Source organism: Acanthopagrus latus, chromosome 12, assembly GCF_904848185.1.
Source record: "Acanthopagrus latus isolate v.2019 chromosome 12, fAcaLat1.1, whole genome shotgun sequence".
In the NCBI taxonomy this organism is placed as follows: domain Eukaryota; kingdom Metazoa; phylum Chordata; class Actinopteri; order Spariformes; family Sparidae; genus Acanthopagrus; species Acanthopagrus latus.
The window spans coordinates 5,409,991-5,437,609 of record NC_051050.1 but is presented as its reverse complement, the minus strand read 5'-3'; the positions used below and the strand labels follow the sequence as shown (position 1 = coordinate 5,437,609).

The following is a 27,619-nucleotide window of genomic DNA, read 5'->3' as shown; positions in this document are numbered from 1 at the left end:
CAAGTTCAATGAATATAGAAACTCATTACACATTCATCATTTACAACAGATTTGTTCATGCTTATCTCAAGTGTTTATTAATTATTTACAAACGATTATATCAATACATCTTTTATTAACTTTGAACAAATGTACATGAATTATTAGGGATACGCGGACAGAAATAGAATATTATGTTCATTATCATCAATTCAAATGTAATTTCTTCAGATTATCAGTGCATAATCACTAAGAATAGTTATGTTTTTGTTTTTAGACTCATCTACAGTGAGATGGGGTCCTCTTCTACAGAGCTTGCCATGTTTCTGAAGTAGCCCAGAACAGTAAACCACACGTGATAGGGCCATTCAACACTGTAGGGGGAGAATGAGATGAGGGCTGTCAAGTTTATTGAGTGACCTGATGTTATGTACCTTATGTTATGTAAGGAGGCTACTTACACATCCACCACAGATACAGTCTGTGCATTTGGCTGCCAGCTGGCAAGAGATACACAAGTATACACTGCCATACCTTCAGCTTCATTCCTCATGCTGTGAGACTCCTCAAATCATCCACCACACTCCACCTAGAAAAAAAAATATTAGTTTTTCCTTTCCTTTTCCTTCTCTATGATGCAGCTAAAAAGGACTTTTGCATGTTACTTTGGTGTCACCATGATCCTGCTGAAGAGCGCCACCTGCAGACCAGCTGAGACCAATGGCCCTGGGCAGGCAAACGTAGAGTGTGACCATCTCGTGAACATATCGTTGCCTGCAGTGTGCATTTTGAATCGAGGTCATGGGTTTTCCTTTGTGATAAGAGACTCTGTAATGGGCCGTGATGAAACATTAATGTGCGTTAATTCCAGTAATGGGTTCAGTCGGTGCTCATTGCGTGTTACACTACCGACGGAACACATACAGTATACAGTATTTCACCCATGTATGCAGACTAGGCCACAAATTATTGATGTCTTCTCTGGAAATAGAGCAGCAGGGACTTGGACTCAGAGCGTGAAATATAGGCTGCGTGACCTGAGTTAACGCCAGCAGTGGAGTGAGAACATTTACCTCACATACACGCTGATGATGGCCTATTTCTGCATATTCCACTCTATATTTTTAGACTATTTGATTGGCTCAGGACTTAAAATGTGCCACACACACACCTCCACATCCACCCAAATGTTCTCAGCCTGTCTTTTACACTATTGTGCAGGCTGTGTGGGATCAGAGATGTGTGGTTGCAAAGATAGCAATAACAGATTGGATGCCATGGTTACTACTCCACACCATCACCAGCCCCCGTCATGCATTGTTGTCACGGTAACGGCTGCTCCGGCTGAAGGGGCACACGTGACTTAGGTGAGAATACGTTACAGGGGCTCCATAATATGTCGACACAGGCTACGTTGATCTGCTCTACCAGGTCTTGAGTGACACCCAACGTGCCTAGATTTTCATACCAGGAGTTCCACAAACACTGCCCGCCCCCGCTTCACACTCTGATTTGTATATTATAGATCAGCCATGATTAGTTAAGCCTATTGTATTTCCTTTCACACACGTCAGGCTAACCACAAGGACAACAAGTCTCAAAGGAATGAAAAAAAGCATTTGATTTTCACAAAAGAAAGCAGAGAAGAAAACAAAACAGAGGAGAATCTTCTGCGCATACATTTGCATTCTAATTTAGAATATTTGAATGTGAAACAAAATCATCTTGATTGGCCAAGTACATGTATGAATACAAAGAATTTGACTTTTTTTTAAATCACTGCTCTAAATGTGCTTACACAGGAATGAACATACAACTAAGAGTATGGAGTATGTACATTTTTTTCTTTTAGAAATATCAGCAATGTCCAACAGCATAAACTTAAGTCTATAAGTCAAATGCTCTGTTAATTGTAAATGATGCAGTAAGCGCAAATTAAAAAATACAAATCAAAGATAACGTGTTAATAGTCAGAAACTATTGCATTATTTTCCATATCTCATTACCATCCAAGTTTAATAGCACCTCATCATAATGAAGTTATCCCCATGATCTAAATGTTTCATAATGCAATCTTTACAGCTGTGCCAGTTTTCCTAGAACTTAACTGAAATAAGTCACAAGGGTACATGCTGTATTACATATAAAATGTGAACTTTTGTGAAATTTTTCTCTTGTGAGCCTGATATGAAAAGTTTATATCAGCAGGTAACAATATCCCCCATACAGAGCGCTAAAACAAACGTTTCTTACTTATAAAATGAAATAAAACCATATGTGGGAATGTGATTATAGGCCAAACTGTTTGACATCTGGCATATCTGTATGGGGTCTAAAAATTGTATTTCAGTATGTAAATTACCCCAAACCTGAAGTGAAGAGTTAAAAATAATGAATGTCTGGCTATGCCACATCTCTCAGAGATTTCTCATTGACTATCTGGACGGAAAATTATTTCAACACTGCACAGTTTTTTCCCCAAGTTACAACAGTTGCTGCCTGAAGTTACTCCTTACTCATCTTATAGGCTGTCAGGTTCATTGAGCCAAGTGAAAGTATGAACAATAGATAGTTCATTGGATATGTTCTCTTAAACTTTATTGGAAGATGTGCATCACATATGAATCAAGGGTGACAGAAACAAGACATCCGTTTTTACAGTGGACAAGTTGAAACGTCATAGCCTAGGCTACACAGGCTACATGGCACTTATGAATATAAATTGGGGATAATGGTTAAATTAGACAGAAAATGTCAACAAAAATGCAAAAGGCAAAATAGATCAACTAATTAATTTTAAAGGATGATATGTGAGCTTAACAAGCACAATATTCTTTCTTAATTTAATGGTGAATTATTAAAAAAAATCAAATGAAAATTAAAGGCTGCTTTTTTGTTCATCCAAAGGACATCTCACTTCCGGCTGCAATCTTTGATTAGCAGAAGTTTTGTTATTGCTTATTTGCAGTTTAGTATTTTTATTGCACAGCAGGTGGAGTTTCTATGTTTCAGCTTTAGAGCTGCTGAGGAAGCTGCTAATATCCTCGAAACCAAGTTACAGCACGACCTATACGCGTTTTTTAAACTTTCATTTACTCTTGCCTTTGTGGAAAAATGGGGGAAAAAAAGGTCTACTGTTAGCTAACGTTAGCTTCCGGGCAGTTAGCATAGTTGACTAACAGAGCTAGCTTAGTCAATTGTTAACAGAGCTAAGGCTAGCAGGGGAGAATTCGTACTTCGCTAAAAGAAATGTGGAAACGGTAACAGGTCACAAACAACTGTTTGAGTGATACCAGTTCTCTGCATGCTCATGACAGGTGTTTGCGGGACATTTCACTGAGACCAGAAAGATCCACAGGCTGGTAACAGCGACACCCCCGACAGACCGTGGGAACATAACAGCTAACGGTGTTGCAGTAGCCGGGCTGTGCCTCAGCAGCAGCACTCTGCAGGCTGCTCTGCTGGCTGCTGATGGAGTAGGTGGGACAACGCTCCACTCATGGCCGTGCACAACTGTTTGTGTCTGCAGCACCAGCATCAGCAGTGTTTGTAAAGGCGCTTTGTGCATCGCTAATCCGCTCTGATGTCACGGTGCAGAAGGAGGGGCTGAGCTCTCCGCTTTAATCCGCGCAAGTTGTCTGGAGCGACAAGCCGGGCCAAACCGAGCCGAGCCAACCGAGCAGGAACAGGAACAGGGGGCGATGTGTACTGCAGCAGCCGGACCCGGGCCTCTCCTCCTCTGACATGCAGGTAAATGAGTGAATGTCATGTCCGGCACCCGGTGGCCGGGAGCAGGGAGCAGGGAGCCGGGTTTAGTGTGGGGCAGGAAAGCGGAATGTGAATGTGTTCAGGTCGTTTTCGCCGATGGCGGACCCGACACCTGCGAGGATTTAGTCTGGACCGTCAGGAGAGGAAGAGGAAGGCATAGACAGGTGACAGTTTACTGCACTTTTTTTTTTTTTTTTTTTTTTTAATCAAATGGATTGCATCCGTATCAGGTATTGAGATACAGTTAGAGACTGTGCATGTTTCCCAGCATAGGCGTGCATCGTATTCCCGAAAAACACCATGGTCATATTAAGAGTAGTCTGTGAGCGCATTTTAAAGAGGGGTAGGAGTGATCACTAATAGATAGTCAGCACCCAACACGAAGGCTTTTGCCCTTTTAACATATTAAAATCGTCCAAGGCCATGGGAGGGGATTTAAGAAGCCAGTAAGCCTTCAAAATAAAAGCACTTGCCAGTTTGGCACTTGTTCATGGATTAATCTACTCCCTCTGGAGCGATGGCCGAGTCTGCATGTAAACACAATGAAAGTAATACGACTATCGATGCATCCTAACATGGACCATATGTTTGCTGAGGGAGTGTGTCTGTCACTGGATGCTGTGTGTGTATGCGTGTGTGTGTGTGTGTGTGTGTGTGTGTATGTATGTGTCAGTGAGAATGTGAGAGAGAGTGAGGGTGTGAGAGAGGATGAATCATGCACTCAAGAATAGAAAGAACAGGACAGTCCTCCAAAGTAAGGCCAGTTTTGTACCTAATGATCATTTTCATTTTTCTGGACAAGTCATTTATCTTTAATGTCAGAAAATGGGGGGGAAAAAGCCCACAGCTACATCATCTAATTGCTTGTTTTGTTTAGCAACAGTCCAAAACCCAAAGATGAGTTGACTTCAGTTTTTTGTTACGTAATTCAAAGAAAAGCAGCAAATCCTCACAGTTGAGAAGCTTGAACTATTGAACGTTTGCCATTTTGCTTGAAATACGTAAAATCAAAATGTTAACATTTTCCTTTAATTTACTTATCTTCTCATCGACCCACGGTAATTGTGTCATGTTTGTTTATTGAGGCCCAGATTAAATAAAGTTCACTTAATTTAATGTAGCCTTTTGAGCAGGGTAAAAGACGAAAGCTTAATTGTGAATAGTCTGCATTTATAGTGTGCATTCCTACTCGTACCAACCACTCAGGGCTCTTTATAAAACAAGTGAGCACTCACCCACACTCAGTCGCGTATAAAACAGGCATAGGGACAAATTTGAACTTGAGTATCTGGCCCAAGGAAACTTGGACATTCAGACTAACATTTTGGTTAGTGGAAAGGTTATACCTCTTAAACAATTGCCAAGATTTTTATAAAATATAATGGTGTGACATGATGTTAGATACCAACTGAAGAATTTAGTGTCCTTAATTTCAGGAGTGTACCTTTTAATGGTGCCTTTTTCTGATTTCTGCGACATCCAGTGTCTACCATCCTCAACAGCAGCTTGAGGCTACCTATGTTTTTATAAATTTTACATGGTCCTCGATAAACGGGCAATACATGGAATTTAACAGATTCGTATTTAGTGATCAGACGGTTTTCTGAGCTTATTTGACTGTAAAAGCGGTGGGATGAGGTGGGTGAACGGTGAATGTGTCTACTTCTTTGGTCATCGTATTTGTTTTCAAATGCTGACTGCTTCCTAAATTCTTCATCTGTGTAAATACCTTCCAGAAGCACCAATAATCTACTCAGCCCCAGAATATCGACATTGCTGAGACACCTGGGAAATTATGAAGGTCATTTTTCTCAATATTGTGACATTTTATGGACTAACTAATTTGTCTGTTAATAAATAAAAGTATTTGCGTGTACATCAGTAATGAAATAATGTTAGTTGACACCCTGATTCAGTCAAAAATATAACAATAAACTTTTTCATTGACATTATGCCCTCATTTTTGGCATGCTGTCTAGGAAGTTAAAGACTAGTAGTGAAGGTCCTTGCAAGTACGTATAGTACACGTGTGTTGTTGTCAGTATGAGCTTGTCTTTCAGTATGAGATCAACGAGTTAATGGGCTAGTAAATCCCCCACCCCGCAGCTTTCACTGCAGCCTGACAGATGGAAGTGCAGTACTCGGCTCACAGCTCCACAGGCCTGTACGTTTCACTGCCGTGCTGCCCGGACCATCTGTGACCCGGGCAACCCTTACCCTCCCTGACCCCCCCCTCCCCTGAGTCACCCAGCCTTTGCCATCCAGTCCTAAACTCCGGGCGGAGAGGGACGTTAGCCGCCCTGGGAGTCTGCCCTCGCTCCTGCTGCATCCCCTCATTTTCCTTCACTAACAGTTGTGGTTCGTGCTCAGATTACAGGACCAACATTAACCTTTACCCTCTGTGTCTTCACTCTGTCCACATGTTCGATTTTCAAGTCTACAGTTTATGTGACTGCACATATAAGATGACAACCACATCAGTAAGCCTTCTGCTACCGCTTAATCCAATCTGAAATGTGTTGATTCAAGGGGAGCTGCAGTAATTGACAGTAAGGACTGAGTTTATAATGAATTTATTAAGTTTACAATGAATCCACTCATATCAATTAAATGAAGAAAAAATCTGTTTTCTATTGCACATCTCTTTTAAATTTGGGGAACACGTTTAAGGTTGACACGATGAATAGTCCCTCGGTCTAGTTTGGTCCCACTTTTCTCAGATTTGCCTGATGTTTCAAATTGCACCGCTGTCCTTTGCAAATATAACATATAATTCACCTCCTCAGAGCCGATTAACATCCCTTTTGGATAGATAGCTAGCTAGCTAACTAGCTTTATTAATCCCTAAGGGGAAATTAGTTATATACCTGAATTAAGCAGTCTAAAGCAGAAAAACGTAGACATCTCATGCACACAGTCAAACATTTATGGATTCTTCTTCTGATCATTAAGGTCAGATAAATTATTTATGAAAGCAGCTTCAGTGTAACATATGGCGTAGCAATAATGTCAAAAACAATTTTAAGCCCTAATGTAGGATAAGTTTTATCCTTTTTCTTTCTTCAAATTAAACTGTACGTTTTTCTCCATCGTTGATCTTTCTTCGAGCCAGTTTATTATTCTCAAAACATTTAGTAGGATTACTCTCTGGTGTCCTTTCTCAGCTTGTTGACCTCGGACACAGCAAAGCCTGCGATAAGAGATACCTGATGAATACCCTGATAGCCTCATCGTATTAAATAAATATCAAAACTGGGCTTCTCTCTCTCACAGAGGGCATTTATTATTCAGATCCCTGCCCTATTCATCTCTCTCTGTCAGGTCTTATCTGATACCAGAGAGCTGTCCCTCCTTGTCTTTCTGCCCTGCCTCCTCCTCCTCCTCCTCCTCCTCCTCCTCCTTTACTCCTCCTCCTTCTTTTCTCTCTTGCGGTCCTCTGCCATCTGCCAGCTGCTGGTGGACGGATGAATGTGGTGCAGATTAAAGTGCACTGTGCACCCAGATGAATCTCAAGAGGATTTAGGTTTTTTGCTATTAGCAATATCGAGTCAGGGAGTCCCAAGCCTGATACTCAGCATCACTGTAATATTTCCTGTTTGTGTGCATGTGTAGTAAGAGTTTAGTGAGATGCTGGTTGAAGATAGACAGGGGGGTAGTTGATTCTATTAAATGTTCAGACCTGCTCTTAATGGCTGCACTTAATAATTGAGTCAAAAAGCCTGCTGTCATTGTACGCACTTTATCTTTGAGGGTCACAGGAGTGGCTGGGACAGTCCTTACTGACACTGGGCAAGAGGCGTGATACACCCTGGACAGGTTGCCTGTCACAGAAGCCCCCTAAGAATCAGCACAGTACTTCTCTTCCTAGAATGGCAAATGAATGACCTGCCTCTGATTGGCTTAAGCCTGATATTCTTACCCTAAACCTAACCAGCCCAACCGGAGTAGGACAAAAGTTATTCATTCGCCATCCTAGGAAGAAGACATTGGCTGAAGCAGCCAATGCTGATGCTGTTATGTCACACGGCACACTTCTTTTGCTTCTGGAATGCTGATAAGCTATCCAAAATTATATACTGGTGTGGCATCAGTTGGCATAATGGCATTCCTTTATTGCAGTAGTATAACAGGGTTTCGGTGTATAAAGGGCTATAGAAATGGCCAATCACAACCACATGTGAATGTTCACGAACAATGGAGAGTAATCAACCTACCAAACTAATCTAGCCCACATCTTGGTGGACTGTAAGAGGAAACCTCTGCTGTTAAGTGACATGGCTTACTACTGTACTACTGTGCTGTCTGTCCATTGCTTAGAAGAATTGTCTTTTGCAGCTGTTTTTCTTATTTACACAACCAATCATACAAACGGGGACAGTTGCAGAGGCATTCATGTGAATAATGAATAAATGGAGCAGTTTATTATAATTTTCTTTTAAATATTGTTTGAATTTGCTTTTCTAATTATTTTTGTCTGATCAACTGTCCAAAATATACAATGATTTAAAAGAGAGAACAAAAAGCAAATGTACAAGAACTAAATGAGCCAGACAACAACTAACAAAGCGTAAGTGAGCAAGACTAGGAAGAAAGCATTAACTGCCTTATTTTATACTGACTGCTATGAAACATCTGAGTAAATGTATTAACATTCAGTATCCAGCCCTAATAAGCTTCTGTTTAACATGTAAACGTATACATTTCCATATACCTTTTAATATGTTGTGTCTCTGTCTCTCCCAGGCTGTGCTATGAGGCCGGTTTTCTTGGGGATAAGAGGAGCATGTTCTGAAAATTGGAGTTGCATCACACCCCAGCCATGAGCCACAAGTATCAGGGAGAGGCATCCGGGGAAGCAGGCGAGGAGCACAAGGTACCTCCAAGGAGCAGGCAGCCCAATGGGACGACTCCTGGGGAACCTCCTGTCCGTCGGTCCTGGAGGCCATGTCAGATGCTCAACCAGGATGGGGAACTGAATCCCCATCATCATCATCATCATCATCACCCTCCTCACCACCACCACCACCACCACCCAAGTCGCGGACCCCCTCGGCATCGCCGGCGGCCTCCTTCAGGTCAGGGACAGGGCCAAAGTGAGGCTCAGAGTCCTGGTCAGGTCCCAGGGGTGGCTTCTTCCAGGCCTGACGGGGGTGAGACTCGAGATGCTGAGTCTCGTCCTATCCAGCATCATCGCCCTGCTGTTGCCCGCTATCGCCGTCATGGTGACCCTAACCCCAGGCTCAGAGCTCACCGACGGAGGCAACCAGTGGGGGAGCTGCAGGACTCCTCACCTGGTGCTGATGAGAAAGAGGGTCCAACAGAGGCTCCGGTACAGCAGCACTCAGCAGTTGACCCTGTGCCGGACCAATCACAGGACAAGGGATCTCCTCACCAGACTCCTGTTGCTGTTGTCACCCCCACCCACCTCTCACCTGGTGCTGCAGCCCATAACATGCAACGATACACTCCTCCTACTGAGGCGGAGGAGGACCTCCAGGAGAGTAAAGTGGAATGTGAAGATGAACCAGAGGAAACTAAGGGGAAGGATGAAGAACAAGAACAGGCTGAGGATGATGGAGACCACTGCCCAACCACAGGTCGCTCAAACTGCAGCCATGACAACATACAGACAGTCGATGATGAAGCAGAGGAACATGCAGAGAGGGTGGAGGAGGATCGGGAAGAAGCGATGGATGACGTAGGGGAGGAGATTGCAGCTCAGGGAAGTGAAATCACTGATCTCTGCTCTGACACAGAGAGCGCCGCCTCGCTCAGCATGGATGGACCTCTTCACAGCCCGCCACCACTCCAGTCACCTACTCCTCCTTCGTCCCCTGATGTTCCACCTTTCCCCCAGCTGGACCACTTCAGTGAGGACACCAGTTTAAGCCCTCTGCCCGACAATGACCTACTACCTGAAGAAGATGAAGAAGAAGAAGAAGAAGATGAGGATTGCTCAGAATCGTGTTCGCTGTCTCACTTCACTTCATCCTCTGAATCTTATCCCAAAACCTATGCAGACTTTTATTCAGAGTCCCACCAAAAATCGTATCCTGAGCCTGTCTACGAGTCGTACTCTGAGCCAAAATCCCATCCCAATTCTTTTCCTGAACCCCTGAAGACTTCCTACCCCGAGTTACACAGAGAACCTCGCAGGCAATCTGGTTGGAGGACTGAGCCTCATGAGGCTCAGCAGGAGTCCCACCAAGAGCCCTTTTCCAGCCATAGACAGGAGAATGTACAAAAAGGGCCTCCATCATCCCCCACCAAGGGCTCCCATTATGCCCCAAGGCAGGGCAGAGACCGTGGCTCACATCACTCTCCTCTGGACCGCTCTGTTGGCTGCCGGCTACACCACTATGATGGTAAATCTGATGGAGAGGGGGACAGCACTGATCAAAGTCCAGTTTCCAAAGGTCGAAGACAGGCGCCCAGACAAACAGAAACCCAGGCTAAGAGCCCCTCATCTGGTCAGAGCAGCTCAGGCGAGGCCCAAGAGGAGCGGAGCGCTGTGGGTCTCCATGGGGAGGAAGGTTCCAGGGGCTCAGGAGACGCCATCACCCTGGCGATTAAGGACATCAAGGAGGCGATTGAGGAGGTGAAGACTAAGACAATACGCTCCCCCTACACACCTGACAAGCCTATGGGGCCAATTTGGGTGATGCGGCAGGAAGTCAGCCCCACAGAAGATATATACCCACTGCAGACTACAGCTGGCCATGTAAGTGTGACTTCCCTCATCATCATGTTTACTGTTTTTGTTTTTATTGAAATGTAGAACTCCACAAGGACAAATTGTTCTGGTTTTGATTCCTCTGTACCTGATTTCCTTCCGTAGAAATAAATAAGACATTTTGAACGTGGAGCAGTTAGTCCTTTGTGGGATACAATCAGGGTTATGGGGTTTTTTGGGGATTCAGCACCTAGGAAGAATAAAAGCATATGTATGTCTTTTCAAAGTAAACAACAACAAATTTAACAAAGATTTGTTAAAAGGAGTGAATCAGTTCACATTAGTTCACATTACAAACTGATGTTGGTAATGTAAATGTTCCTGTTTTGCACAGATTCTAGTTGACATGTTCTCTCATGTTGGTGGCAGCTCAGAGCAAATCAGCTGGAATTCCTCATAGTATTTCAAAATGGTGAAAGTATAGAATGTTGTGCTGTTCAGTTAGGGATATAGCAATTTATAATACCCAGAATAAGTTCTCATAAATTTCTGGGCTCAAATAAAAACTGTCAAATAAAAACAAAAAAGGATATACTGTTTATACATGCGATAGTACAGGATGTGTGTAGCCTAACTTAGCATAAATACTGGTGGCAGTAGGAATCAGGTTGCCAGACTCTGTTCATAGTTAAGATATACAAAGAACTCTTAACGCTTTGTTTTGTGTTGTTACAGATGACCATGAACAGAAGTGTAAATGTGACAATCTAAAGGCTAAATCAACTCGGCTGATAAGTGACATTGCCCAAGGAGCTGGGTCTGCATTGCTGCAATAATTAAATTAGATCTCATTGCTCTTTGGAAGCAAGCAAATATAAGATTTACAACTTTGGCTCTCATTTCATTTTGTGTTACTTGGAATAATGCCCAAATCCTGAATCATGTATTGTCAGAATAAGGACTCCTTAATAAGGGTCAGCTGTTTTTATTTTACCTTCGCCCTTTTTCTCCTGTTTCCCTGTTCCTTCTCCCAGTCTTCTCCTCACTCCCCCCCGCAGTCAGTGTTGGAATCTCCTTCACGTTACGCCCCAGTTCAAGCTCGGGAGCCGGTTAGTCCGCTGAGAGTCGAGTCAGCCAGAGCACATCATCCTCAACATTATCACCAACAGCAGCCCCAGCACAACCATCACCACCACCAAGGTAACCAACCACAGCAGAGGGATGGTGCAAGGCCGCCGCAAACATACACAAAGCAGCAACCATATGCACACATGCCTCCCAGTCAGCATCAGCATCATCATCAGCATCCACAACAGACTCAACATCAACAGCAGCATCAACAGCTTCCAGCTCAGCAGCCTCGACCACAAGTTCAGCCACTGTCGTCTCCAACGCAGCCGTCTGTCCAGGAGGTGAGAATGTATTCACAAAATATACTCTTTATAACTCCAGAATGTGCCCCAGAATCATCACATTTTTAAGTTTTCTACAGTATCGACATAATCCAAATACAGGCAAAAAAACAGGGCTCAAGTTTTAGACCACAGTGTCACTCACTGGATCCATGGCAACATACAAGATTAATCCTGCAGCGGCAGGCAGGCAGGCAGGCAGGCATCCTTTACAAGGTGTTTGTGTGCCAGCAGCAAATGGCTGACAGCAGTAAAAGTCTTGTTGAATTTAAATGAGATGAGAGAGACATGCAGTATGTGAGGAGAAATGATAAGGATGGTGATGTACATTTTCTTTTTTTGTGCCTTCTCAGATTCGCAGGTCTCTTCCTCAGTTTCCAACATTTGTGGACGGTGAGTGGACTTGTACAATAAAATCATATCATTCTCTGCTCCTTTTGTATTCTTTTCATCTGTTGACATGGAGATGAATAGTTGAACATGCCTGTTTGGTTCACAGTCCCAGGACCATGTGACCCCGAAGACCTTATTGACGGCATCATCTTTGCCGCGACCTACTTGGGCTGCACCCACCTGCTGTCAGAAAGGACACCCACGAAGAGCGCCCGCATGCAGCAGGCACAGGAGGCCATGAGCAGGGTCAGGGTGAGAGCAAACAACAGCTTACTAATAATAGCGGAGGAAGTACGGGACATTATGTGGTTGTGCCTGAAATCACTGCTCAATTCACTTACAGTACTCAGTGTTTCCTGCGTGATAGAGACTGAGTTCTTTACTCCAGAGTGAGCTGTAAATTCAGATTTCAGACAGTCATTTTGCATAATCACTCTCAGGTGTACTGTCTGACTGTGATGCTGTGTCTCTATAAAATGTGGCCTCTTGCAATTTGGTACTGTTAAGAGAAAGTAGAATATATGCCATTGACATGACTTACTTTGTTCCATAGTACTGTAGGAATATTTTAGGGCACCACGTAGTGTAAGAATTTCTCAAAAGATAAGAAGTAAAAATGTTCCTATTTCTTATGCCTGCCTAAAAATGTTTCAGGCTGAATTTGGGGAAATGTGTCTGAAATGATCCTCAGCACAGACATAATATGGCATTTCACTAAGCATAAACATCATATAACATCAGTCAAGAGTTTAAACAAGCTAATAGATGTTATACTTGTGACTCTGTCAAACAGTGTTGTAGGAGATCATTGACAACCTTAAAGCTTTGTCAACTTTATATCCAGGATTGATGTTTTTGAATTGATAATAGTGCTTATAACAGTCAATTATCAAATCCAGCTCTCCTTGGTTTGTCGACACATTTTCTAGCACACTTGGACACACCGTCAGTGATGTAACTGACGTTCGCCTTGTATTTGAGTCCTTTAAAGTCAGAAACCCTCAGCAGGCAATTCAGCCGGCGGGCAAAAAGTCCCTTGGTTTGTGCACAATACATCATCCACAGATCACTGCTCCTGATCCACAGTCACACAGGCTTTTCTCCTCAGCTCCACTGATGTTACATAAACTCTCGATCAAGTCTGTGAGGCCCGAGGAGACTGTAGACCCTGCTTTCTGCTCCAGTGACACAGCATGGAATCAAACCACTTCCATCACAGCAATTAAACTATAGCTGTACATACAGTATAAATCTCACATGATTTCATGTGGGTTGTCTTTGTGTTCACATGAGAAGAAATATTCATACGTGATGATGGATACACCAATGAAGTGATTTGCGCTTGCTGTGTGAATGTGAATGTTAGACTCAGTTGAGTGAAGGGGTTGTCATGGAGTGGTATAGATGGCTTACAGTGACAAGTGAGTCATTCAAACATAGGACTGTGTGAGAGTGAGAGACTAGCAGTAAGATGTTGCCATTTTAGAGGGATGAATGCAGAAATTCAGGGGCGGGAAGAGGACAGGAGCTCAGTCCAACTCTGCATTGTGGACAGTTAACTGACATTTCTAGGACAACTCCTCCATTAAGGTCTGAGAAACCTACAGGGAGGGAGCAGGTTAGAGACTGTATAATGATGAGGGGGATACATAAGTCATTTTACTTTTTTAGAATGGAAAAGACAGTGGAGACTCGCTGTCGAGCAGAGATCTCATTTGTAGGGATGAACCGATCTGACTCAGGGTAGGGATTAGTGCCGAATACTGATCTGATGCGAGTGCCCTCTTTTTTTTTTTAACCTAAATTTAAAATCTCAGTGTAGAGCTGAGTAATATTGTTCAACGTTCATTGTCAGACAACATAGCGAAATTTATATTCAGTTTTAGAAGCAGTGCCCCAGTCAGGGACTCAAACCTGTGTCCTTCTCGCTGTGAAGTGCTAACTACTGAGCCACCATGCTGCCTAATAAACAAACAAATCAGTTAAAGAGCTCAGCTCTCAGATATAGACTGCTGTTTTGGTGACAAATCTGACAGTCACTGTCATATTGAACAGCATAGGCTTCACAGTACTTCCTTCCTGAAGCAGGATGTGATGATTTAATATCAGCAGTGTCTTTATGCAGGTGCAGGCAGGAGGGTTGAAATAAACAGAACAGAAAACTGCATTGTATGCCACCTGTTTCAGTTCAGTACCTGGGTCAGTTCACATCTGATAGATTACATCTAAGACCATGCCTTGTTGTATTAGACCTGATCAATCCTTCACTTATACTTAATACAGAATACAATTAAAACATTTCCCATCTGGGAAATCTTAGTACATATCATGGTACATAACAAAACTGTTTAAAAATAAAAACAACAACATAGTTGTAGAAGCTAAATAAATCAAAATATTTTTTGGAGTCATAAATGAGAGCGTAGGAAGATGAAAACCATTCCACAAAGGATGCTTATGTATTGAAAAACCCTTATATGCATATTTACATACTTAAAATCTAGGTAAAGAAATTGTCAGTCTATAGAATATAAATTGGAAAAAAGAGGTACATTTGGAATGGCCATTAAAGACTGAATATTAAAAAAGTAGTAAATAAGAGTTTTGCCATCAACCTGTCCAGACAGAAGCTGATAAACATTAGCTCTTAAACTAATATGATGCACAATTCAAATAACAATATAATGGAAAATACACCAAGAATGAAACGGGTAACAACATCAACTTAAAGTCCGTGTGAAATAATTTTTTTGTATGAGGAGAATGCTGACATCAGCAGCTGAAGCACCACAGGAAGGCCGGCACAGAAAGATGGTTGTCGATTATTATCAGAGATACCTGTCAGATATAAAAACAGATGATGGAGTCTGAATAAATGAATAAATGTGGAGGTGACATGCCCGCTTCTAACAGAATGACATATAGTAATGTCCACCACAGGTCAGGAGTCAGACTGGAGCTCATGATGATGAGGATGTAAGGTGTAGCCTGAGGAAGTGCAGGCAGAGGGGTTGAAATGAGAAAGAGTGATGTGTTTGTACGGTGTTTCCACAATAACACTTTGTCGACCTCATAAAAACATACAGAGTTAGCACGATGTGTCAGCCTCAATAGAAGCAGCATTTATAGAAGTGAGATTATTTCTAGATATAACATGAGGCATCTTCCACAGCAAACAGGAACTACTCACGCTGGACAGCAGGGTTGCTAGTTTCCCATTGGAAGAATTAGCAAATAATTTGAATGCCATCAGCAGCAACCACTGTTAAAAACATTAAAAGTAATGACAACAATCATCTGCTTGAGAGACAGTGACAAAGCAGATTACGTTTTTATTGTGGGAAAGTTTGATTGACTTTGCGACACAACAAACAAATGTGCAGATTGATTGATTAAACTGACAAAGAGCCAGATGAAACTGAACCAGAATATAAAGGACATTGTTAAAGTCAGACAGAAATTATACTACAAACCATTTACACCTCCAACATAGACCTCGATACTTGACACATCAAGTCCACAGGTTCATGGAAGAAAAACACTACAGAACCACTGGGCAAGACTAGCTACACATAATGTTGTTTGGTAACTGTAATTAAACTCTTAATCATTCTTTAAGAGTCTCTTTTTTATTATTAAGTAGACTTTTAACTGCACAGTATCCTATTACTGAAAGTATTAATTAAGCCAAGCAGCACTAACAGATTTGGCAAGTGTGAACTTTGTTCACAGTTTAGACACAGAGCCCTCATCTGGGTTTTTTCTCTTGATACTTTACTGTTACTGTTACACTATGTTCCACTACTGTTTCCAATGGCAGTATCACAACATTACAATCTGTATGCTTGAAACAGATTTAATAGAATTAGAATAGTAGAATTAAAAAACCTTTGACTCGCCTTTCTTTAAAGCTTTTTTCTGAGAGGCACCTGATTTTAAATCAACTGCATGTACAGTACTATGTATTTAGTTTCACTTACTATTGTTAAAGGTGCTTCTCTTTCAAAATGTGACTTTGATGTAACACGTCTAAATCATCCATTATTCTTCTCTAAATACAGCTTCCTCAAAGTGTACAACATGTCGGGGGCCACCAGTTTGAATCCATCTAAAAAGCTTTGATCCTTTTGGCTTCACAGATTAAATCCACTCTAATCACATCTGTACTGACGGAGGTGAGCAGGCAGGTTCAGATGCTAAACCTTGAAAAGACACCAAGCGGTGGCACGAGCCAACATGTGGAAACACAAAGCCCGAGCTGTGATGAGGCGTCTGCCACAAACATACAAGGTCGCTCGTCTTTCTCCGGGGTCGATTGTGTCACACTGATGAGGAGGAAACTTTTGATAATGTTTACTGCTGAGGCCTCTGGCAGCTGGCTGCTGTCAGATGTGATAGACACTAACATCACTGTCCTCCCACACACATGCACAATATAAACCTGTAAGGTCCTTTTGTCCCTTAATTTGGCATTTGGAATGAAGACAGTCTACAGTGAATGAGGGGTTTTGAGTTTTAGCGATGCACCCAAAAAGCTGCTTACTTGGACTGATGTCTTGATTTATGTCTTTCTGACTGCTGCAGGCTGCCCAGAAGCAGGCAAAGAACAGAAAAAAGGTATGTTTGTTTTGTGATTGTTCAAGTTTCATGTCAAAAATGTATTTATGTGTACAAAGATTTGAGCTGAAATGCTAATGATAGACAGGAAGGACATCAATGCAGCTTGTTAATGTATTCAGATTGTTACATTTATTTCTCTTTGCATGAAAGGCCTTTTTGTACGCATGCCTTTTTATAGTGTTAATTTACCACTTTATTTTGTTTCCTTTCATGCTAGTGTCCTCTTCTGTTTTTCTGGCAGAATGCATTAGATTTCCCATCATTAGATTTTTATCTGTAGCCTTTATATTTGACGGCTCTTGACAGCTGTGACCCCCCGCTCTGTTCTCCTTTGCTGCCAGTCATCAACCTGTTGCTCCTGCATCTTGTTTCCCTGTGCAGAGCCCCGACGGGGAGTCTCCGTCCACTGCTGAGGTTGACCTGTTCATGTCCACGCAGAGGATCAAAGTCCTCAATGCAGACACTCAGGTAACAAAATGATAAACAACCCTTTAAATGTCAATGTCATGTAGAGTAGATGCCTTAAAACGTCTGCGAGCAACCAATTCTCCCTGCAGTACACACCAACCCTCATTAAAACCATCTCTATTTGGCAGCTGTAACGCCACAGTGGCATGTTAGTACCAGGGAGCCATAGAGAACTGATTAATTAAGAGTATATCATGTTTGTGTCACTAGGAGTCTTTAATGGACCTGCCACTGAGGACGATCTCCTACATTGCCGACATCGGTAACATGGTGGTGCTGATGGCCCGGGGGAAGATGGTGCGGTCCCGCAGCGCGCAGGAGAACCTGGACCACACGGCCGAGCAGACCACCATGACCCAAGACGACAGACGGCTGTACAGGATGATCTGCCACGTCTTCGAGTCCGAGGACGTGAGTCATCGATAGGAAATCTGTTGATCTAAAATTACCGATGAGGAGCAGAGCAGGGGAGGGGTTCAAAATAGAAAGAGCCCCGCGATGACTGGGAGTGTTGGCAGGTTTTAGATCAAAAAGATGTTAAAACCAATGAGTGGATGGAAGTTCTGTCTGTGACGTGTCTTTTTTTCAAAATTCTTGCCTAATTAAACACCAGGTATGAAAACAGATACAGAAAAAAGAGCAACTCTTCTTGTGTTGGTAGCAATAAATGGTGTCCTGTTAGGAGCCCATCACAGTAGGAAGCTGATTGAAAATCCGTTTTCAGGGCCTTTAAGAGCTGATTTAGGACTCTTGGTCAGGAATAGTTAGATTAAGGTTAATTAAGGAACGTCAATAAGGATCCTCTTAAGTATTGTAGTATATTAAATATGTATGTTGTAAACAAGCCTTTTAAACTGGAGGGCTATAATCAGTGTCTGCGCAGACAAAACTCCCACAAGGACTATAAACGGTACTGTCCTCATCGCTCTCTCTCTCTCTCTCTCTCTCTCTCTCTCTCTCTCTCTCTCTCTCTCTCTCTCTCTCTCCCTCCCTCTGACTCTCTCTCTCTCTCTCTCCCTCTGACTGTCTCTCTTGCAGTCTCTCTCTCTCTCTCTCTCTCTCTCTCTCTCTCTCTCTCTCTCTCTCTCTGACTGTATCGCTCAGGCCCAGCTGATAGCTCAGTCCATTGGTCAGTCGTTCAGCGTCGCCTACCAGGAGTTTCTCAGGGCCAACGGCATCGACCCAGAGGACCTGAGCCAGCGGGAGTACAGCGACCTGCTCAACACTCAGGACATGTACAATGACGACCTCATCCACTTCTCCAAGTCAGAGAACTGCAGAGACGTGAGTGAGCCAGCAGGTGGCAGCACAGTCACAGGAGTTCATCAACCGATTGTTGTGCTTAAATTGAGGGACATTTTTACCTTTTGAAAAACAGACTTCTGCTGGCATCTGATAGAATATTACACCGAAAATTTGGTACGCACAAAGAACAACATGGCCCCTCGTTTGAGTTCAAGTCATGTTATTATTAATGTTTGAACATAAATGATCCTTTGCCATTAGTTTTTCTGCTCAGCAGCTCTGATAGTTTTTGCCCCCCGGTGGTTCAAATGAGCAGTTGGTTTTGAAGTCACGGCTGCGTGACAGTGACTGAAAAATGTCGTGCGGTGCTTAGCCCAGTGTGAAGGTGAATTTGAGACGGTCAACCTGCTCTGACCTCAGACCGCTCTCCCTCCACTTGCTGCTCAGAATGTCTCCTGTCATCTGGCATTTTTTCAGAATCATGCAGTTGGCTGCAAGAACCTCAGAGTGCGCGCAGCATCCAGTGATTTCACTAGCAGTGGGTTAAAGTTTAGAGTATGAGGAAAATCTGCTCACGAATGTTTCAAAGTGATGACTTTCTGATGCTCATGTTGTCATTGAGTAGCAGTGCAAATAAAACTGGTTGTGTGCTGTTGCAGGTTTACATTGAGAAGCAGAAAGGAGAGATCTTGGGCGTGGTGATCGTGGAGTCAGGCTGGGGCTCCATCCTCCCCACCGTCATCATCGCCAGCATGATGCACGCCGGTCCGGCGGAGAAGTCCGGTCGGCTCAACATCGGAGACCAGATCATGACCATAAACGGGACGAGTCTGGTGGGTTTACCGCTCAGCACCTGTCAGAGCATCATCAAGGTACGCTGCTGCTCTCGCTTCAGCTCAGTCACTCATTCCTGTTCTTTATTGATGTTTTGCTGTGAAATATAATGTGAAGAAACCTCTTTTAAAGATGGTTTAATGTACCATCAAGATGTATTAATGACATAAAAAAGTACATTTAACTTTAACTATGGCAGATATTCTGTGATGATGATCTACATTTGTGTCTCTAATGTCCGTCTTCTGTGTCGTATGTCTGTCCTCAGGGTCTCAAGTCTCAGTCCAGGATCAAGATGAACATTGTCAGGTGTCCTCCTGTCACCATGGTGCTCATCCGCAGGCCGGACCTCAGATACCAGCTGGGCTTCAGTGTCCAGAATGGCATTGTGAGTAACAGGGACTCATCCCTCACACATGCAGAGGAGGCGGCTGAACTGTGCTGCTGCCAACTTTCTACTTATTAAAAATTATGTTATGTTATTATTATGTTGTTAACAGTGATCTAAAACCAGTATCAGTTTCTTAGCAACAGACATGGAGCAGTGATTGTTATGTTTTCCAAGAGTTGTGATTCATAGAGTTACTGTCACCGGTAGATTAAATATTTTGCTGGAAGCTGTCACTTTGACTTGTGTGTTTTTAACTTTTAACTGTGTGTGTGTGTGTGTGTGTGTGTGTGTGTGTGTGTGTGTGTGTGTGTGTGTGTGTGTGTGTGTGTGTGTGTGCGCACGCAGATCTGCAGCCTGATGAGGGGAGGTATCGCTGAAAGAGGAGGCGTCCGCGTCGGTCACCGCATCATCGAGATAAACAGCCAGAGCGTGGTGGCGACACCTCACGAGAAGATTGTTCAGATTCTGTCTAACGCCATGGGAGAGGTAGGAGCAGCTCTGACATCATGGTTTTGAAAAGCCATCCACTGGTCCAGCATTGCACCGCTATAACTCTGTTGGACTCATCATGGGCAGTTTAAAAACCAATGATCGAAGTCAATACAGTAGAACTAGAGATAATGATGCCTTTATTCCACGTGTTTGTCTTTTAAAATTTTTTTTTAAACCTGTTGCCTACATTTCCCACAATGCAAGTTAGCCACTAAGTGACATCATTTGCAGGCATGCATGTAGCTTCTTCTTGAGCCACAAAAGGCTTTATAGTTTTTTTTGGGCACATATACAGAAGTACTCGCCACTGCACAGCGAGGTTGAAGCAGCTGGTCTTGAAAACAGTATTTTTGTTTTACAGTACAGTTAATTTCTCCTCTGACCCAGTCTTGTTCATTCAGCAGCCATGCCACTGGTAGTATAGACCCAGACGTTACTTATATACCATATTTTATGAGAATTTTGACAGTATTTAAAACCTCTTGAGACAAGACGATATAGACTGTTCACAGTTCCCAGAACATGATTCAGAGTGTGTCAGGACCCTGGACTAACATTTTGAGGAGGGTCCAGCTGCAGCCTAACAGACTTTACAAACCACTCTGCCCCCAAAACACACACACTTGTATACAAAGATGACAACACTGAGGAAGACAGACCATAGCACGACAAAGGTAACTAGGCGCTAAAAATGCATTTATTCCTAAATGTTGCTGTTGGAAGCCATTTTATTGAGTGGCCGGTTAGCAGCCACAGTAAGCAGTTACACGGTGTTTACTGTATCTTTATAAGTTAACATGGGAGCAGAATGAACGTTTGCCATCTTGGTTCAGGCAACAGAGACACATGTTTAAATTTTATCGTCTTCATAAGTATATGTTCAATTTCTAACATGAATTAGAAACATTAAAAAGTAGTTTTTGGTTTCTTCTGTGAACCAACCAGCCCACAGACCCTGCACAAGCTATATCTGGAACCTCACTGTCATCTTTCGCATACATTTGCTGCTGCAGCATGATAAACTTGATTCATGACTTCAACCTAAATATTCACAGACAGAAAATGTAGTAGTATCTAGAAGGCCATGCACATTTCTACTCCCAAGAGATACTTTTGATTTATCACCCAATTACCTTTCCTGTAGCAATTACATTTTAAGCCATACTTCCCGTAAAGGCTGTAAAAAAGAACTAAATCATGAGTGTGTTGTCTGTTCTAAATTCTCATCACTTGGTGTCTTTCTGCTCCAGATCCACATGAAGACGATGCCTGCAGCCATGTACCGTCTGTTGACAGCACAGGAGCAACCTGTCTACATCTGAACACACTCCTCTCACTCTGTTCACTTCACTGTCTGTCTTCACTACTGTCCCTCCATCTTTCAGTTGTTTTGAACACCTTTCTCCTCTCTGTGTCCTGTTTGATATCACTTGACTTGCCTTAATCTGTACAGTACACTGTCATGTAAACATGTACAGTATGACAGCAGAAGACAGATTATCTCATCCGAGTGTTAATGTGACGTGTTATGTTCGACCAAAGAGAAGTTGTGGATTTTATTGTGTATATTTAGGTGGCTAATAGAGTAAATATTAGCTTTGGTTAAATAGCTGTAATATCTGAATGTACTCGAATCATGTTGGACCTATAAATTGTCAGGGTGACTGAGATTATAAGGAACTTTTAAATTGAAGTGGTCAAGTTAAAGGGGAATGCATGTACTATTCTGCTGAATAAACTCTACAGAAAAGGCCCAAAGTGACGTCTTCACATTGTTTCTTTTGTTGATATAAAAATATTTATCGATTAAAAGTTTAATTTTCTTTTTCAGCTCACTGACCAGTTGTGATCTTGCTTTCAAACTATTCAAAGAGAAAAAGTGGACCCCAACACTTCCAAGAAGACGTGCTGTAAAACATTATATAAAAAGAGATTTATTTATTGAATTTGAGTCTTTCTGTAACACTAAGGAGATCACAAACTATATATAAAAAAAGAAATCACAAACTAACAGACAAAAAAAACTGATCGACCAACATGATTGTCGTCACCACATTCCAGTTGCTCTTGTGTACAAAGACTTGACTGAGTTCACTGTATATTCAATATAAAAACATATGCAATATCAATGTGATTGTCTCTGGTTGTAATAAGATAAAAGACGAACATACAAACTTGTCAGAAACATCAGGTTTATGCTGCGCTGCATCCATTCAATCGAACTACAACTGTAATGAGTCTTTACGCCATCGTCTGAGCAGCGTGTGAAATCTGTGTCATTTCTCTGCTCCGTCTTCCACCTCACTTAAATACAAAACTGCTTCACAGGCACCTCCACAAACTTAATGTATGGAAGTGTAGCGCATGTTTTTCAAAGGACACGTTATCTTGTAATTATGAATTCCACGTTATTTTATTTTACTTATGTTGCATTTTTGAGATCCTTCTGTGTCCATGATTTTTCTTTGGTGAAGGAAATTTGCCTCTATACGTCTGATAAGATCTACAACTTGTTTGTTGTCACTGTTGACAGAGGTGTAGTGGTCAGAATGTACTGAAAATATCCTCTTTTTTTAAGACCTAAAACAGCAGGTGTTAACATCCTTTCCACTCAGTATTTTTTCCAATGCTAACATTAGAGCTACAAGGCACTTGAACATATGCTGCTTCACAGAGTGCACACGTATCACAGTGCAGTGTATATACAAAAGTTGAATCAGGAATGTAGAGGTGTACAGTAAATCAGAGGAGACTCTGCAAGAGGCTGATAAGAAAAGGAGGACTAACAGCAGCTGCTGAACTGTGTATGACCTACACAGACACACGGTTGGATTTTCACTCCATTCTTGTATAAATGAGCCAGAACGTTGGTGGAAAACAAAACTGACAGCTCCACACAGTCCCATATCTAAGGTTTGGTTGCAGCTTGGTGTTAATTAGCTCCAGTTTGAGCCTCCTGCATTATCGTTACAGTCCAGTAACAGAGGTGCGCATCTGTTTTTCTGAAGTAAATACCTGCCCATCTTTAAACCTGGTTCCCAAATTGTGACTCTTTCCAAAATAAAACTAATAAAAAGCTGGAATATGTCCTCATTCAGTTTCTATGAGAAGTTTTATCTATACTGTTACTTTATACAGTTATCTGAGCATTAAACCTGCCTCCACTCTAATAGTCATTGGTTTTATGCTGGCTGGATTTATTACCTCAGTAAACAGTTTCCTAATGAGTTTATGGTCTCAATCTTTAGTTTCAAGTCTTCTTCAAGACAGCATGATCCATTTACTCATTTCGGGTAAAACAGCGATAAAGCAGAACATGCTTTAGCGTGTGGCCGCCTTGTGATTGACAAGTCGCTACCACGCCATGACCTCAGCTTCTCAGTCAGATCCAATCCGGATATCCTCTCCAACTCCAAAAACAAGATGGCGACGGCAGTAATGCCAAACTCGAAGCTTCAAAATGGTCGATTATGGATTCTGGAAATACCTTCGAAAATACACAAAACTTATCGTTTAAAACCTCCATTTAAAAAAATCTCTTGGTATCTATCTTTCAGAAAAACATGCAGAGTCACTCCACTGTAATGGTAATACATAAAAGACCAAACCTGAGGCTATTTGTTCGTGTGATGGGGGAAATAAAACCTCACTTGTAACAAAAACCTCATCAGACACATCCAAACAATATATACAATGAAATATCAGGTCTGTGAAAAGTTACGACAGAAGAATCAGCTGCATTTTGTGTCGGACTAGTAATGCTTTAACCCTACACACTCTTCCTAAGACTACTGTGTGTGTCGCCAGCATGGACTTGTGTGAGTGCAACATGTACAGTAGTGGGATGACAGTAATGAAAAGTGGTGACATCTTTCAAGATCTACAAAGTTTGGAGAGTTTACATCAAGGTAGAGCTGCGTGAGCTGTTCCCAAGGCAAAAAATGCCGTTTGTCGGCTTGACATCACTTCCTGGTTCCCCGGCCTACAGCTCAGTGTCTTTGTATTTCTGAGCATTGTAGTATCCTCTCTTGGTCTGCTCGGCCAACTGTCTGCGGTACTCGGTCTCTTCGTCCTCGTGTCCTCTGCTCTCAGAGTACGGTGGCCTGAAGGGAGTCTGCTGCTCGGGATTGGAGCTGGAACTGAGTACACACACACACACACGCGCGCGCGCACACACACACACACAGATCCAGACTTTTAGCTTTTTCTTTTGTCAGACCAAACGTTAATAACCTACAACATATCAATACACATGCGTCATTTTGCCTGTGCTACAAAGAAGAGTGGAGCTCTCACCCTATTGGCTGAGGACGGTTGAGGTTGGGCTTTGGCAGTTTCATCGGGACGGCGTAGATGTCTGGGTGCTTCTGGGCGATTTCCAACTGCAGACAGAAGAGCAGACCCAGATATGTCAGAACTAATACAACATTTATAACAAACACACCACAAGATGTCCTAACTCTACACAGACCCCACGAGGCTACAAGTGTTTATGCAGCTCTCTCCAACTCTCTTTACTTCAATGACAGGGTCACAATTTTTAAACAATACTCACATGCTCACATGTAGGTGAACGAACATGTTGGGAAAGTTACTGGCTGCTTGTAGTTTAAAAGCCAGTATACACAGAATGGATAATTCCAGCTAATGTTGAATCTCTTCATGTACTTTTGGGCATCTATTTTAGATAGACTTGAGATAAAATCAATTTTCCTCTTACCTATAGTGCTATATATCCATCTTGGTTGTTTTGCTATGAGTTGCAGAGTTTTGGATGTATCAACCACAGAGACATCTGCCCTCTATTGAATATAATACATATACAGCATGGCACTTAGCTTGTGGTACTCAAAGCACCCAAGAAACATTTGAAATACTCATCGGCAGTGTTTCTCTACAGAAACCATGACCTGGTTACTCCAGATAACTCACAGACCTTGTTTTGAGCAGTTTCATCCAAGTTTTTTTTTCTGCAGGTAGACTCCGTACTAATGCACAGAAGGGAACATGCATCGATTCTTGGATGATAAGGTAGCTGACTGTTAGCCAGCTAACATTACAATGTAGCCAAACATTAATGTTACACCTGGTTGTCAGAAGCATTAGCTTCTTGTCACTGCAGTTCCTTTCTGCCGGACTACACTCACAAACAGTTCGTGAGTGTAGTCTGGTAGAAAGAAAATAGTTCCCACAACAAACTGCTCACAACAAAGTCTGTGGGTTATCTTGAGTAGCCAGGTCAAGATTTCTGGAAGGAGACATCATTGGTGAAGTTTTTCAAATGTTTGTCTTCTTGGTGCTTCGAGCACCACAAACTAAGTAGTTCCATCCTATTGGAGAGAAGGCAGACATCTCCAGAACTGTTGTCTCAAAAGCTCTGCAGTTCACATCGAAACAATCGTGATGGATGAATAGTGCTACAGTTAAGAGGAAAAAATGTATTATTGAGTTTGGGGTGAACTGTCTCTGTAAGTTTTTTCAAATGACCCAAACTGATGAGATGGAGGGAGTATGGCACCTCGGGGTTACAGTGTTGTAGTACATTGTATTCTTATGTGCATTCACTGAGCATTAAAAAAATACACATTTAAAAGAAATTCTTTGCAATCCTCTGCTAATCTCTCTGTCTGTTGTGTTGCCACAGTCAACATGAAGGATGAGGTCAGAGCAGCTCAGAGCTGCTTCAGGCCCTAATAAGACTGAAACCAGTACTGACTCGAGCATTTTCTGCCTCTTGCAGTTCCAGCATCCTCTGAGCTCGGGCCAGGTGGTCCATCTGCTCAAAAGCTTTAATCTAGGAGGAAAGAAACAAACGTTAATTAACTTTCCAGTTGCTGATGAGTCACAGTATGTAGTGCACATTCACATGACATGATTCATATGAAGGTGACGTCAAATGAAGCATTTCTTTAATGATAATTTAGTGAAATGAAGACGGCAGAACACCATTAGGATGGGTGATGGGTAGTTATGAATTAAAGGAGGGAAAGATGAATGGAGACGCACTCAGTTACCTGGTCACCCATTCTCTATTTCATATTAGAAGCAAAGAAAGCAAAGGAAGAAGAAAGTGGAATAAAAATCATTTTATAACTAGATTAAGGCTTCATTCTTGAACATCAGAAAAAAAACAGGCTTAATGCCAGATGAGCCAGAAAAAAAATGTTAATTTAAGAGTCATTTATTAAAGTGGAAACATGAGATTTAATAGTCCAGAACAGGAACTACTTTGTTCATCTATAACTGCACCAGACAAAGAAATAATGATGACGCTAACCTTGCCCAGGAAGGATTTGTTGGCGGGGTCCGGCTCCTCCTTCCCCGGGCTCTGCTCCTCTGACGACTGGTTCAGACGGTTGAGGCTGGGCTTCAGGGCCACGGGAGGGGGAGGCGGCCTGTTTCCACCTGCTGCGTCACTGCTGATGGTGCTGCTGGAGTGTGAGTCATAGCTCCGCGTTGAGTCAGTCCGAGTCTGGGCCCGCACCTGTCACAGGAGAGGATTGTGCGTTACGTATTGGACCATTTGAAAACTTTGTTCAGCTGTGGGGTGGGTTTCGGTGAGGATGACATCGCCAGCAATGCTTCGATGTTCATGGGGAGGAAGCAGGGGGGAGGATCTCACCTTCGGGGGCTCAGGGACAAACGAGGGGGGAGGGCTGGGCTCTCTGTTCAACACCTCTCTGCTCCCTGACCTCCTCATACGACCCCGGGGTTCAGGGTGAGGCTTCTACACACACATACACACACACACACACACACACACACATACACACACAGGAGGGTTGGCAGGGTCGGATTAAACAAACACCAATATGACAGCAAGTCAACATGTACACTGTGCAGTATCAGCGGGCGCTCCCACCTCATCTGGCAGTACGGGCTCTGATGATCGACTGATGGCCGACACCGGCTGTGGCTCGTCCAATGTCTCGTCCAGCTCGTTGTCGGTGTAAGCCCCGCCCTCATCCGCTGTGTCTTCGTAGTCGCTGGTCAGGCGGCTGTCCATGCTCAGGTAGTCTGCGCTCATAGCCGATAGGTAGGACATGCGGTCGTCGTGGAGATCCAGGTCCTCCTCCGAACCTTCCAACTGAGGAGAGAAAGTCATGATACAGACTCAGTACTGGAATACAGAGTTACATAATTTATATTAGTTTGAAACATGTGTCACACACACGGAGAGTGAGACTCACCTTGCCCTCACACACCCACACAGCTCTGTCCTGCTGCTCCTGAATGGAATCTTTCACGCTGCCGTACCATGCATCATTGGCCGAGTTCAGGTCGATAGTCGCTGAATGTGCACAAAGACAAACAAGCAAACAATGTCAGTTAATCAGTGTGAAT

General features: G+C 42.8%; 2 protein-coding genes and 1 long non-coding RNA gene across 7 annotated transcripts in view; 1 reads left to right on the top strand and 2 right to left on the bottom strand.

Moving 5' to 3' along the window:
- Positions 1–164: 164 nt before the first annotated feature.
- LOC119030229 lies at positions 165–1,554 on the bottom strand. The gene is made up of 3 exons (XR_005078217.1): positions 645–1,554; positions 514–568; positions 165–353 (listed from the first exon to the last, which is right to left on the bottom strand). It is a non-coding gene; the product is annotated as an uncharacterized LOC119030229 (long non-coding RNA).
- Positions 1,555–2,611: 1,057 nt separating this feature from the next.
- LOC119029551 (amyloid-beta A4 precursor protein-binding family A member 1-like) lies at positions 2,612–22,033 on the top strand. Of its 3 annotated transcripts, none has more exons than XM_037116425.1 (14): positions 2,616–3,033; positions 3,297–3,729; positions 8,491–10,468; positions 11,455–11,832; positions 12,186–12,225; positions 12,332–12,477; positions 16,810–16,842; positions 17,227–17,313; positions 17,524–17,724; positions 18,418–18,597; positions 19,218–19,430; positions 19,661–19,780; positions 20,129–20,269; positions 21,526–22,033. In XM_037116425.1, exons 3-14 carry the CDS (start codon positions 8,567–8,569, stop codon positions 21,595–21,597), a joined length of 3,513 nt encoding a protein of 1,170 aa, XP_036972320.1. In that variant the 5' UTR covers positions 2,616–3,033; positions 3,297–3,729; positions 8,491–8,566; the 3' UTR covers positions 21,598–22,033. The 3 variants fall into 3 exon arrangements, with proteins under 3 accessions (XP_036972323.1, XP_036972320.1, XP_036972321.1); XM_037116426.1 differs by having other exon boundaries at positions 2,616–3,459; positions 3,577–3,729; XM_037116428.1 differs by having other exon boundaries at positions 2,612–3,729; positions 12,332–12,471.
- Positions 22,034–22,198: 165 nt separating this feature from the next.
- The window catches only part of tjp2a (tight junction protein 2a (zona occludens 2)), a 36,838-nt gene continuing 31,417 nt past the window's right edge, over positions 22,199–27,619 (bottom strand). For all 3 annotated transcript variants that reach the window (XM_037116424.1, XM_037116422.1, XM_037116423.1), the window contains 7 exons: positions 27,466–27,566; positions 27,138–27,362; positions 26,898–27,002; positions 26,553–26,759; positions 25,992–26,069; positions 24,572–24,657; positions 22,199–24,414 (listed from right to left, as the gene is read on the bottom strand). In XM_037116424.1, the coding sequence (XP_036972319.1) occupies positions 24,258–24,414; positions 24,572–24,657; positions 25,992–26,069; positions 26,553–26,759; positions 26,898–27,002; positions 27,138–27,362; positions 27,466–27,566 (959 nt within the window). In that variant the 3' untranslated portion in view covers positions 22,199–24,257. The remainder of the gene's footprint in view (positions 24,415–24,571; positions 24,658–25,991; positions 26,070–26,552; positions 26,760–26,897; positions 27,003–27,137; positions 27,363–27,465; positions 27,567–27,619) is intronic.